This window comes from Sorghum bicolor, chromosome 1 (assembly GCF_000003195.3).
Source record: "Sorghum bicolor cultivar BTx623 chromosome 1, Sorghum_bicolor_NCBIv3, whole genome shotgun sequence".
In the NCBI taxonomy this organism is placed as follows: Eukaryota; Viridiplantae; Streptophyta; class Magnoliopsida; order Poales; family Poaceae; genus Sorghum; species Sorghum bicolor.
Genome location: NC_012870.2, coordinates 62,659,736 through 62,673,628, shown reverse-complemented (window position 1 = coordinate 62,673,628; position 13,893 = coordinate 62,659,736). Strand labels below are relative to the sequence as shown.

Below are 13,893 nucleotides of genomic sequence, written 5' to 3'. Positions count from 1 at the left end.
CCAATAAAATGTTGAAAACTGATTAGGAGCACAGTAAGTCGGTAAAAAGAAAAGGAAAAGCAGGATACCAAAATTCTAGGCTGTATGAGTACCCAAATTAATGCAATGGTTTATTGAGTGCAAAAGTAAGCTAGTAGGACATATTGTAATACCCGATTTTAAGAACAAAACCAAATATACACCATATGTGAGTCTTAGAAACCAAATCAACAAATAAGAGAGATAGTATCAAATCAAAATGTTTATTATATAACATACATAATATATTAGAGATAACCTTAAGTAGCAAACAACGGAAGATAACTCCAGCTTTGGGTATTACAAAGTAGTATCAGAGCAATGATGACTCTAGGACGCAAGCCTAGATAGAAATTAGACTTCTTAAGGTTTTGGAGTTGCCATAAAATCCATGTTCTGTAAACTTGATATTTTTAGTTATATCTCTTCCCTTGTTATTCATCTCTTTGATTTGGCATGCTTTTAGAATCTTCTTTTAACAGCTTCTTGTGTCATTGAAAGAGATGCTTAGGATCTTTGTCCATAATATGAAGAAAACGATGGTATCGCAAGTTAAGTCAATATTTGAAGTATGAAACTTTAATGCTTAGTTGGTTTGTCATTATGCTTATACTTAATTTGGATCTTTGTATGAGTGTAATGATCTTGTGAGTTTTTTCTATAATTTTATTTAGTTTATAGATCTAAGGTATAAGGACTAATGAAACAAATAGTCGGATTTTGATTTTCTCTGTTATCCTATTCATGTCTTTCCAGAGTATCATGTATTTATCAGTTTATATCTCTGTTCTTGAATGACTAAAAATCTTGAGAAAATTCTAGACAAAAGTAGACTTCAAGATCTTTCTCGGACCGCAAGAATCACCCTTATATTTGTTATGGATTGGGAGTTATGAAAATCACAAGATGATATAATTGTGCCTCAAGAATGTGGACCAGTTACGAAGGGTTACAAACTTACATGAAGAAGAATTGCTAGTTACAGACTTTTCTAACTCACGATCGTGGACTCAATATGTGTTGCTTTTCTCCCAAAAGCCTATAAATTTTGAGAGGCCAGCTCCATCGAACGGCCCGCGCGGGGCCGTGGACGCCCAGCGAACAGGCGCGTCCGTTCCTTAAGGCCTTGTTTGGATGTTGTCGGATTCACTTCGATCCATGTGTGTTGATATGGTTTGGGGTGGAATTTAGTTCAAATTCCACTCCAATCCACCTCAATAAATGTGTATTGATGTGAATCCGACTACATCCAACCAAGACCTAAAATGGTGGCGATATCTGTGCGATTAGTAGATAATTCCAATCATGTCTCGTCATCGATGACATTTATCCGCCTTCCTTCATTTCATCTTAACAGGTTCTTAACAACTTGCCACAGATGCCCTGCAGATATATCGAACCACATGCATGGAGATGAGTAAATAAACCTGGCGATATTGTTGGCACAAATTGCCATATTAGATCGGATAACATTGGAGATTGAGCTGTATGCCTTATCGTATCTGCTGCACCTGTGCGGATCATCACCAACTCGATCGCATGGGTCAGATTGATATAATTTTAGGATCACTAAGTCTTAGATCGTATTTTACTTCTACTCTGAGATAAATAACTTAGAACTTCATAGATCTAGAGAGAAAAAGAGAATGAGAGAGATAGTGAACCATGGTTAAAGCAGTGGCGATGACTTATTGTCGCTGGCAATGCCTCTCTCTAGATCGGACCAGAGATAGGTGAGGTGGTTACTGTGGCAGTAAACCTTGTACTTGAGCCCATGGCCCCTACCTCCACTTTATAGACACTGTGCGACAAGGGCCCACTAGCCTAGAGAATGGCTGAACACCCTCAATCAGAGTGTGGATCAAGTTGGTCTTGGACCAACTCGGTGGAGATCAATTTCAACACTCTCCTCCTTGATCTCAACTCATCACTTAAACTTTAGACTTAAACTTTGCACTTATTCTTTTTTCTATTCTATCACAGATCAGTGCATAGAGCATGCTTTATCGTCATGATCAATCGCCGATAGATTTAACAACTACAATACACATATATATTCTGAAACAGATTCATTCTTTAACTTTTGAGCCCTTTATTGTCTAGGAATCATAGGCTTTTCCATAAACTCATGTCGATTGTGTGTTCACTAAACGCGCTAGGCGGTAAGCCTTTGGTAAATACTTACTCAATACTAAGTATGATTCTGGACTTTCTCCTTCATAACATATAACTTAATGTCAATGTGTTTGACAACACACTTGACACGTTGTCATAGGAACAAACTACTTTAATGGTTATTGTTATTGTATGCTATTATAAACTTTGGGTATAGGTTTTTTTAACCTTTTCGCCTGTTCTTTAAGCCTCATAGCAAGCTATACTTTGGGTATGCATCAATGTGTTTGACAGCGCGCTTACATGTTGTCATAGAAAAAACAAATTGTTGTTGTCTATTATTATCAATGTTGGGTATAAGTTTTTTTAACCTTTTTGTTTGTTCTTTAAGCCTTATAAGGGCAGTCCCAATGGACAATTTCTACAGTAGTTTCCAAGAGCAATAAATTGCACTGTAGACCCAACTCTTCCAATGCATAGTTTCTACACAGTAGTTTCTAATTAGATTCAAAGAACAATTAATGGGCCATGTATGTTTTAAAAAGAGAGCGTGATCAGTTATGGCTAGGATACATGTAGCATTCATATGGTCACAAATTAATATCTAACTCGTGTTCAACAGGATCAATAACTCCGATGTCTATCGTGTATGCTTTGACAATGATAGCTTTGCTTTCATTCTTTCACGCAAAGCGGCACAAACATAGTTACACCAAAATACAGATGGAAAAGTTGATGCTGGGACTGCATGGCGTGGCCAAACTTCTTTCTGCGGCGTCCTCTGAGATCATCCTCACCTTCCTCTTTGTCATAGCCGCCATATGACTGATGGGATGCAGCTAGCTACCATCGCATGCGTACACCCATTCTATGGATGGCACCAGCAGCTAGATCCAGCAGCTAGATCGATCTCTTTCGTTGTTTTCTCCGTATTAGATGAACTGCGAGTACATGGGCTGGGGATGCAATTGTTGACCATAGCCGCTGCACTTTCCTCCTAACGATGACAAGGGTGGCCGAGGCCATGACCGATGTCGCGCTTGATGGGGGAGGGATGTGGTAGCGCAGCTGGAGCATGAGATCTAGGCAGAGAAGGAAAGACACGACCGGTTTCTCCCTAACGCGCATCGGCTCGTTTCCTCGTGCATAGGGCGACGTGTAGACTTCGTTTTTTTCTTAGAAAACGGTTTCTCCATTCTTTCTTCTCTCTATAATAAATCAATTGCCACATCAGCATTTTGCTTAGTTGGCAGGGTAATTAATAGATATAGAAATCACCATAGATACATCATTGGGACTGCCATAACAAACTATACTCTGGATATACATCGTTGATGACACCACAACATGGTAACCCCGCAAACCGGACAACGTAAACATGCATCCATCACGAGAGACAGCGAACAGGCGCGTTGGTTTCTTAAAAATGGTGGCGATTAGTAGACAATTTTATCGATGACATTTATCCGCCTTTCATTTGGTCTTAACATGTTCTTAACAACTTGCCAGATGCCCTGCAGATATATGGAACCACATGCATGGAGACGAGTAAATAAACATGGCGATATTGTTGGCGCAAATTGCCATATTAGATCGGACAATATTGGAGATTGAGCTGTCTGCCTTATCTTATCGTATGCTGCACCTGTGCGGATCATCACCAACTCGATCGCATGGATCAGATCACACGTCGCTACGGACAATTATTAAGCTGTGCGGCGTCGGAACCAAAGTGATATTTGATTCTCAGCGAATCCTGCGTTGAAATAGATCGAGATGTAAATCAGTTAATTTTTCACTCCAATCCATTTGAACATATGTAAATTTACATAAATAATACATCCAAAACAAGATCTCACATGAAATACACACGCTCTGATCCACCCCTCGTCTTCCTTGATGCTTACCCTATACCTCTAACGAGTCTATTATAGATAGGCTAGCTAGGTTGATGTCAGCCATTGCACTCTATATGTATAGAGAGTCTCAATGCACAATACCATCCATCCATCCATCTATTATACTAGTATTTCCTTTCTTATTAATACGAGAAAATTGCTATTCTAAGACTCCTAAACGCGTGGCTTTGCTAAAATAGGATTCCTAACGTTGACATCGCTAAAACAACATCCGAAACATTTACACTTTATTTTCCATAACATTTCGTATATTAAATCTCTTTTCTCATCTAAATACATGTATTTCTTTTCTCTTTTGACTCTTTTACCCTTCTGCCTACGGATTACATACGGGAGAACTCATCTACCCGTGACCTACCGATCGATTCATCTCCCTGCGTTACTTGATGGCGCCTAGCGAGGCCGCCAGCCGGCCGGCCGACCACTCCTGGTGTACGCCGCTGGCCCTTCTAGTGCACGTGCCTTCAATTCCGATCTCTAGTGCACGTGTGTCTTCCGATCTCTGGTGCACGTGAACTCCCTCCCCTACCTGGTGCCGATGGTGGGTTGAGTCGTGGAGACCCTCTGCCTGGTGTTGATGGAGCCAGCGATCCTGGTGGCCTGGACATGGCTCCCAATGGTCTGGAAACGCCATCGGAGATCCTGGATGCCCAGCCTGGTTCCGTGGCCGTGGCTCCCGATGGTCTGACCGCCCAGGCTGAAGGCGCCGATGGCCTTGCACAGCCTGCCTACTGAACCAACGTCTAATGAAAACCCATGAAATTCCTTTATGGTAAACGTCTAGATGACAAGGGTAAAAGTGTCAAAAAAGAATAGAAATACATATATTTAGATGAAAAAAGAGACTTAATACACCAAATATCATAGAAAATAAAGTGCAAACGTTTCATATGTCGTTTTAGCGATATCAACGTTAGAAATCCTATTTTAGCAAAGACACATGTTTGGGAGTCCTAGAATAGCAATTTTCTCTCTTAATACATGGCATAGTCGCTTAGCTTTAATTAGATCCTATTTCTAGCCGCCATCCCTTCCACACCACGCGCCTTATAATTTTGCTAGATACAAAGAAGAAAAATAAATAGTATATATACAAAAATCTAGACGATGTTGATGAAATTTTATTTTTTATGTTGCTCTATTTTTTGTTTTATTTTAGTAGATTTTACTATGTTATCCTTTAGTTTAATTCTGTTTGAATTTCATTATATTCTGTTAAATAGAAAAAAGTTTATTGTGTAAAATGAAATACTCGCAGGTCCTTGGTAAAATTTCCTCCCTCTGTAGCTTCTTCTCCTTGCCATCTCCATTGATGCCTCGTTCCCGTGCGCTTCTCTAGTCGTTCTTGGCTCTCCCCGCGCATCCTTGTTTTTCACGCGTCCTCGTCTTCCTGTACACCACCGACCTCACCGCTCCCCGCGCATCCTTGTTTTTCACGCGTCCTCGTCTTCCTGTACACCACCCACCTCACCGGATTGAGCACTACAGGAAACCTTCTTTGCCGGCAAAGGCTTTATTGAGTGTTTTTTATCGGACACTCGGCAAAGACTTTGACGAGTGTCTCCGGAAGCTCTCGGCAATGAAAAAATTACCGTGACGGTGGGTTTCTAAGGAGCGGTTGCTTTGCCGAATGTCTCCAAGGATGTCACTCAAAGAATTAAATATTTTTTTCCCGAATTTCTTTGCTCAGTGCCATACCTGGAAACACTCGTCAAAGAAATTATTTTTTAAAAAAAACTCTTTGCCGAGTGTCCTGCCTAGAGGCACTCGGCAAAGAAATTAATTTTTTTTAAAAAAACTCTTTGCCAAGTGTCCTGACTGGAGGCACTCGGTAAAGAAATTAATTTTTTAAAAAGAAACTTTTTGTCGAGTGCCTTGACTGGAGGCACTCGGCAAAGAAATTATTTTTAGAAAAAGAACTCTTTGCCGAATGCCCTAGAGGCACTCGGCAGAGAAATTAATTTTCTTTTAAAAACTCTTTGCCGAGTGCCCAGTCTGGAGGCACTTGGCAAAGCTGGGAAACCTGGTGGGTCAAATGGTCACTTTGCGAGTGTAATTTCCCCGACACTCGACAAAGTGACCAGAACCGACCTATTTATTTATTTTTTACATTTCCTCGTGACAAACACAATACATCACATATATTTCACATCCTTCAAAAATATATCATATTGATCACATAAATCTCACATCCATTACATAAATATCATGCATATCACATAAATGTCACATCTAAACAAATTCATATGTACAATTCCACAAGTTCATCACAAGTCCATCTAAATAAATCCACAAGTCCATCACAAATCCAAATAAGTAACAAAAGTGCATCGTAAGTTCATCACAAACCGAACAAACAAATGCAAAGAGAACTATCCAGCTCCCCAAGGTCCCCACTACGACTGTGGTGTACCATGACCTGGATCATTAGAGGGTCTGATAGGTGGATTATTCGAACCGGCGGATGGATGTTGTACAAAAGAGAAGACGTTGCATGTGTCAGACAAAAAATCCATTAGGCTACATGTAGTATTGTGGTTTGATCCTAAGCAATTATCAACAAACTTAGACACTCATATTCATACTTACAGGAATACCGTGCGCGGGAGGTGGAGGTGGAGGTATAGCGAATAGCGAATAACAGTAAGGAACAGAGGTTAATTATACCTAAGGTGGCGGTGGAGATAGGGTAGTGGCGTAGTGGCGAGTCGGCGCTGTGCAGGCAAGACCACAGCGCCGACGAAGATGATCAGAGTCGTCTAGGTGCTCCGGCTACCCTCCGACAGCTCTACTCTGCAAAAGAAGAAACATAATACTATTAGTTAAAAATTTCGGTAGAACCTCCCCAGTACGGGTAGATTTTCGAAACCTGCAAAAAAACCATCGACACGAAGGCCGACATCTATATTTTCACCACGATGCCCTAGTCATTCACAAACAAGGCTCAAAGGCCATCGACGACTTAAACGACACGTTGACCGACATTCTTGTGCTTTACCTTCTCTACCGACGAGGGCCGAGACCATAGAAAAAATAACGGGCTATAGCGGCGCTATAGCTGCTGGACAGGCCTGCCGCTAAGCTATTTGTATTTTTTCCGCTATTACAACTTTCACCACTATTACACGCTATAGCGCTGCTAAGTTACATTTCCTATGTTAAATTTTACCGCTATTACGCGTTATAGCGCCGCTATTATAAATTTTCTCACTTTGACTCTCAAAACTCCATCTTAGACTAGGTTATCATTTATCAGTTATAACTAATTTGGTATTTTAAACAATAAAGTTTTCATAAACCATGCTGTAATGTCACATTAGTACTTAGTAATATTACCTAGACTTATAAAAACATTATCAAAATTCATATTTACCATGTATTTTTTATCAATTACTCAAGTTTTTTATGAAAACGCTATCTGTCATAGCGCCGCTGTAGCACTGCTATAGCTGCATAGCTGTTGAAAATAAGTTGCCGCTATTTTTAATAGCTCGCTATTTTAAACTTTGGCCGAGACACGATGGCCACGGTTAGGGCGCGACAGGGGCCGAGGCATGACGAAGGCCAGGGTGCGACGCAGCGGCCAGTCCGAGGCGCGACTAGGCGGTGTCCTTGGCGCGGCGTCCAGGCACGGCTGGCCGGGGCAGGGCCGCAGCCAGGCGCGCGGACAGCTGCAGCGAACCGCGGGGGCCGCAGCGAGCCGATGGCAGGCACTACGGCGGCCGGGGTGAGCTCAGGCGCGCGGACGCCGGGCGCGGACAGCCGCAGCGAACCGTGGGGGGCTGCGGCAAGCCGAGGGCGGGCGTTGTCGGCGCGGGGACCGAGGGCAGACACGGGGGCCGCGGGCGAGCGCAGCGGTGGCCGAGGCGAGGTCGGGCGCGTGGACGCCGGGCGCGGACGGCCGAGGGCAGGCACGGGGGCCGCGGGCGGGCGATGCGGCGGCGAGGCCAAGGACGAGGGCGGGCGCGGCAGGCACGACCAGGGGCGGGCGCGGACGGGCGCTACGGCGGCGTTTGTGGGCAGGCAAGCCCGAGTGGCGTGGCCGGTTGGGAATTTTAAGAGGCTTTGCCGAGTGCCCGTGATTCGGCACTCGGCAAAGATTTTTTTTATTTTTTTAATACCTTTGCCGAGTGCCACCAGATCTCACGCTCGACAAAGCTTTTTTTTTGAAAATTTATTTTTTGCCGAGTGCAGCCGAATCAGGCGCTCGGCACATTTTAAAAATTTTATTTTTTTGTTTTGCTTTTATTTTTTAAAAAACATTTTTAAAATTTTATTTTTTTGTTTTGAAAAATTATTCTTTTATTTTTTTAAAAAAAAATATGTTTTTTGCTGAGTAGCTAACCTAGCGACACTCGAAAAAGCTAGGTTGACTGGACTCGTTATGAGCTCGAGCTAGTTCGTTAACCTCCTTTTTGCCTTTGTCCTCTTGGGCCTTGTTTAGTTTCGAATTTTTTTTTGATTTTTGATACTATAACACTTTTGATTATTGTCCAATTATAGACTAACTAGAGTCAAAAGATTCATCTCGCGATTTGTAGGTGAACTATATGCAATTAGTTTTTGTTTTTGTCTTTATTTAGTACTTTATGGATGTGCTGCAAGATTCAATGTGACGGAGAATTTTGAAAAGTTTTTGGTTTTGCGGTGAACTAAACTACCTTACTTCTTTCCCAAAACCCAAAATTTTTTAAGATTTCTCGTTACATCAAATCTTTAAACACATGTATAAAGTATTAAATATAGATAAAAATAAAAATTAATTGCATAATTTGTTTGTAATTTGCAAGACGAATCTTTTGAGCTTAGTTAATTTATGATTAAACAATATTTGTCAAACACAAACGAAAATACTATATACTATTCTAAAAACTTTCGTTGAGGAAAAACACGGCCTCACGACATCTTCTTTCTCCCTACTTCCTATATTCTCAAAAGTCCCATCATCGAAAGTCCCATCATCATATTTAGGCGCTAAATATTTTCTTGCTTCCGTCCTCTCACAAGTTCCATCATCAAATTTATTAAATATCTTTATTTTAAACTATACTTCCTCCATACCTATAAAAAAAATTATTTTAGACAAAATTTTAGTTAAACATTAGGAATATAAATCATGAATAACTTTTAAGTTGTTGAATTTGGAAATGTGAAAACCATATAAAATGCCAAAATTTTGAAGGTTATATTTACTTTCATCTAAAATGCAGAATTTATTGCCCTCATGAGGGCCTTTTGAGGCTCTTTTGGGAGTTTTTTTGGTCTTTTGAGGTCAAAGTCCAAAATGAAAAATAATCACCTTTCTACCAAAAAATTTTTGCATGGTGTTTATTTTTATTATACAAAATAATAGAACAAAACCTGATTTTTTTTTTGAAATAGAAGAGGAACTAAACACCTCATACTGGAAATGTGAAATGCTCTTATTTGATTTCTGCGCAAGAGATCGAACTGGAGAAGACAGACTTGGCTCAACTTGGTTGCATCTGCAACCATCATATGAAATCTACATGGGTACTTGATACGGCGAGGCCACTAGGTGCAGTTTGTTGGTTCTCCTGGCCGACGCACCAACAGTCATGTCCATGTCCAGGTCCTCCACCTTCATTCCATCCGGAAGGCTCCAATCAAAGTAGTAGAGGAGCCGCGCTACTAGGATCTCCAAGGTGGATAAGCCGAAGCCCATGCCCGGGCAAATCCTCCTCCCATGCCCAAACGGCAAGTACTCAAACTGTGTAGTCGTAGCAGCAGCTTTGTAATAATCTGCCGCACCATTGTGCTCAAATCTTTCAGGCATGAACTTGTCGGCGTTGTCCCAGTGCGCTTGGCTCCTCGCGATCGCCCATGCGTTGACGATCACCCTGCTACCTTTGGGCACCTCGTACCCACCAACATCGCAGGTCTCCCGGCACTGACGAGGAATGAGAAGCGGGAGGGGTGGGTACAGCCTCAGGGTCTCCTTGATCACCATCCTCAAGTAGTGCAGCTTGTCCATCTGTGATTCGTGCTCATGGGGGCTTTTGTGGTTCAATGCTTGCCGCACCTCCTCTTGCGCCTTCTGCATTGTGTTAGGGTTCCTCATCAGCTCTGTCATCAGCCACTCGGCGACTGACGAAGTCGTTTCTGTCCCTGCTGTGAATAAATCCTGAACCAAATTCAAATTTGGCATAGGCAACAAGATTGCACGCATGGTTAGTAGTACTTATTAGCTGTGGTATATATTATTAGTACTGTCTATGATGAGGATTAATTTGGCCGTACCATGGAAATTAAATAAACAAGTACATATATCAAGTATATATATTTACCAGAATGATTCCCTTGATATTTGTGTTGTTGATTGGGATCTCAAATCCCCCCTCATCACGAATCCTCAGCATGACGCTTAGAAGGTCCTCGTCTTCTCCTGCAGCGCTTCCCTTTCTTTCCTCCCGTCGCGCCTCCCCGTCAGAGATGATCCTGCCAAACACGTCTTCCAGCTGCTGGTGCGCCCTCCGTAGGCGGCGTTTGGTGCCAATGAGGGCGTCCACGAACCGCAGCGATGGGAAGAGGTCCGAGACGCAGAACCCTGACATGTTGCTTAACACCACGGAGATGGCTGACAGAAAATCCGCCTTGAGCTCGCTGCTGCAGCGGTTGCCAAACGCTGCCCTTCCAGTTATGGAGTTGGAGCACGACAGGAGCAGGCCGCCGAGGTTCACGGGCTCTCCGCCGCCGCCGCCGCCGGTGGCAGCAGCAGCACAGCGTATCTCCCTGACCAGGGACATGGTCTCGCTGTCCCTGATGGCCGCGAACTGCCTCACCTTGGAAGCGTTGAGGAGCTCGACGGTGCACATCTTGCGCAGCGAGCGCCAGTAGTCGCCGTAGGGCGCGAAGGCGATGTCGCGGTTGCCGTAGCAGATGATCTCCGAGCCCAGCAAGCTCGGCCGCGACGCCAGGCTTAGGTCCTTCTCCCGGAGCGCCTCCTGCGCCGCCGTCGGCGAGGAGATGACGACGGTGTCCACCTGCCCCAGCTTCAGGTACATCACCGGGCCATGCTTCTGAGCCAGGTCGCGTAGGGCGGCCTGCGGCTGCGAGGTGAGCAGGTGGTGGATGCATCCGACGAAGGGGAGGGCCAAAGGACCCGGAGGCCTCCTGTTCATGGATTTGCCTCTAGCTTTGTGGGCTAGGAATGACACAAGGATTAGCATCAGGGCGGACAAGAAGGCAGTGGTTGTGCTTATTAGCTCCATGGAACAATATCAGCTATTCCGATCCTGGAGGAAATGGAGAAACACATGTTGGATATATATATTAGATTTAGGTCAGTGTATAGATAAACACAGATTAGTTAAATGGTATCTACTGATGTCTGATCTGTATAACTTTCCCAGCTCATCATGGCCATGAGGAGAAACATCGTTAATAACAAAAAGAACATGCGGGCTTTTCCCCTTCATCAAGTATATATATAAAAATTTCCAGAATAGTTTCACAGTTACTAGTACATGACAGTGCGGTGCTAGTGAACTGATGGAAAGGCAAAATTGTAGAAGAATTCGTTACCAAAAGGTTGTAGTTGCTTACTCGTAACGTAAGTCTTAACGGTGGCGTTGAGAGATGTGAAGAGGGTGTATTGGTCCCAAGCTAGTTCCCAACCAACAACCATGGAAGGGAAGCTTGACAGGAAGGAATAAGCCAAATGGACTCGGGACTCATTTGCTAGAGGCAGACAATAGTTAGTTATATAAAGGCGACCACACACTCACTCCCTCAGGACAATCCCGTCACCTTGCTTTAGCTTGGTTGTATGCCTGTCCGTGCACACAAAGCCTAACTGCCGGTTTAAAATGAGATGAAGGGGTATTTTCAACAATAGTTTTCGTTTAGTAAAAATAAATTTAAGAAATAAGATGGGTGATAATCTTTTGTGTAATTGTCTAGCCATATTTATTAAACGACATATTTTTATTGTAGTGGATAAAAATGATACAATCAAGACGTTTATAGGTCCTTAAAATGTGTTGGCTAAAAGGTCAAATAAATAGTATTGTAAGTCTCTTGCTCTCTTTTATGCCTATTTTTGAAATTATAAGTATGACATTTGAACCCTTTATATTACAATTTTAGTAACATAGCATGCATCATTTAAGCAACAACGTGTATTATAACTTATAAAGTCTCTTTTATGGCTATATTTCAAATTAATTGCATTTCATTTGAACTATATATCATATTTTTTCGTAGTTTGTAGCTTAATCGTCTTTGAATTTAAGACTTATCATATTTTTAATGCATGTGGTTTTACCAAATTGGAATATCGCTTACATATTAAAAAATGGTTTTACCAGATTATATATAAAAATTTGTACGGTATACTCTATACTAAAATCCTTGATCCGTCACTGCTTTTAGTAGCGCCCAAAGCACGACATGACACATATATAAGGTGTCGTGGTGTCGTACCTACGATCTTAGCATAATGGGTTACCAGCCCGACCCGTATTTTGAGCCGTGCTCAGGCTGATATGGCACGAGAATGAGAGAGATAACACTACATTACAATTTATCAGTATTTGAAGTGACTATACATCTTTCGATTGATTTTGTTTCATTCCATCAATTAGATTTTCGTCCAACCATCACATGACATGTAGGTGCCTGAAAAATGAATTGAAATTTGGTAGATAAAGGGGAAAAAATCAACCACATTAAGATATACACTTTGTGTTAACTATTAGTACACATAGATTTATACAACTAATTTTCATGATATTTTCTTCCATGCATCTAGCAGAATAACACATGAATGTATTCAATAGATAAACCAGACAACTTCTTCCAAGCATCAAGCAAAATACAGAGCAATGTAAGTTGTCAAAGAGAAGAGTAATCATCAGACAAGGTAAAATAAATCAATAGCAACTTAAAGAGTTTAAAAGGTATTCATGTCAGGGGATTGAATCAACAGAGATCTGAGCTCAGGATGTCCCCAAATGATCCAGGACACCTACAGGTTCACGAGCATCCCAGCACTGCAACAAGAGAACTGACACATACTATTAGCCAATTGGAAGCAATACCCCATTGACTATTCAAATGGTATCACTACCGGAGAGCCGGCCTTTGCCGTGTGTCCGCCCGTTTGCCGTGAGCAACACACGGCAAAGGTCGAGTTTGCCGTGTGTCTAATCCAAGCACACGGCAAACGCTAGGCACACGGTATATCTGTCCTTTGCCGTGTGTTGCACACGGCAAACACTAGGCACACGGCGAACTCAAATTGTTACCGTGAGCAACACGGCAAAAACAGGGCACACGGCAAAAGCTAACCCACGCTAACGTCCACCTCCAGCCGTCAACGTTTGCCGTGTGCGGCCGTTAGGCACACGGCAAAGCCTGGGTTTGTCGTGTGCTTGAGGCTGGCACACGGCAAACACAAACTTTGCCGTGTGCCAGGGGTGCGACACACGGCAAACAATTTATCTTTTTTTCATTTTTTGCCCTCCAAATTTTTTCTTCTCTACACATTCACCATTTGTAACTCCATACTCAAATTTCATAAAATTTGAAACATGTTTGCTATATTTTTGCAATTAACATTATTTATTTTCATTTTTCCGGTTACGTTCAAATTTGAACTACGAGTCAGTGAAATAGTTAGAAAAATATATCAAAAAAATGATATTCATGTTACCCAACCCTGTCTGAGAACACACATTCGAAACGGAAATGACTTTTGAATGCCGTGGTTAGGAGACACGACGCGGAACGTGCGTCGGTACATTTCGAAAATTCTAATAAATGCTATTTTATTCCGTAAATCCTAAAACTTATACATATGTCATGTTATCATACATAG

General features: G+C 42.3%; 1 protein-coding gene and 1 long non-coding RNA gene across 2 annotated transcripts; both read right to left on the bottom strand.

The window, feature by feature from the left end:
* Positions 3,348–4,057, bottom strand: LOC110432041. The gene is made up of 3 exons (XR_002449498.1): positions 3,993–4,057; positions 3,779–3,889; positions 3,348–3,647 (listed from the first exon to the last, which is right to left on the bottom strand). It is a non-coding gene; the product is annotated as an uncharacterized LOC110432041 (long non-coding RNA).
* On the bottom strand, positions 9,455–11,779 carry LOC8069842 (9-beta-pimara-7,15-diene oxidase). Its single transcript, XM_002465091.2, has 3 exons — positions 11,619–11,779; positions 10,361–11,308; positions 9,455–10,197 (listed from the first exon to the last, which is right to left on the bottom strand). The coding sequence occupies exons 2-3, from the start codon at positions 11,282–11,284 to the stop codon at positions 9,559–9,561; spliced, it is 1,563 nt and encodes a 520-aa protein (XP_002465136.1). The 5' UTR covers positions 11,285–11,308; positions 11,619–11,779; the 3' UTR covers positions 9,455–9,558.

What these genes read in the sequence shown, in the direction of transcription:
- LOC8069842 (XM_002465091.2), bottom strand. Translation starts at nt 11,284, where the DNA reads ATGGAGCTAATAAGCACAACCACTGCCTTCTTGTCCGCCCTGATGCTA. An exon ending in ATATCAAGGGAATCATTCTG is followed by an intron (nt 10,198 to 10,360) that starts GTAAATATATAT and finishes AATTTGGTTCAG; the next exon opens with GATTTATTCACAGCAGGGAC.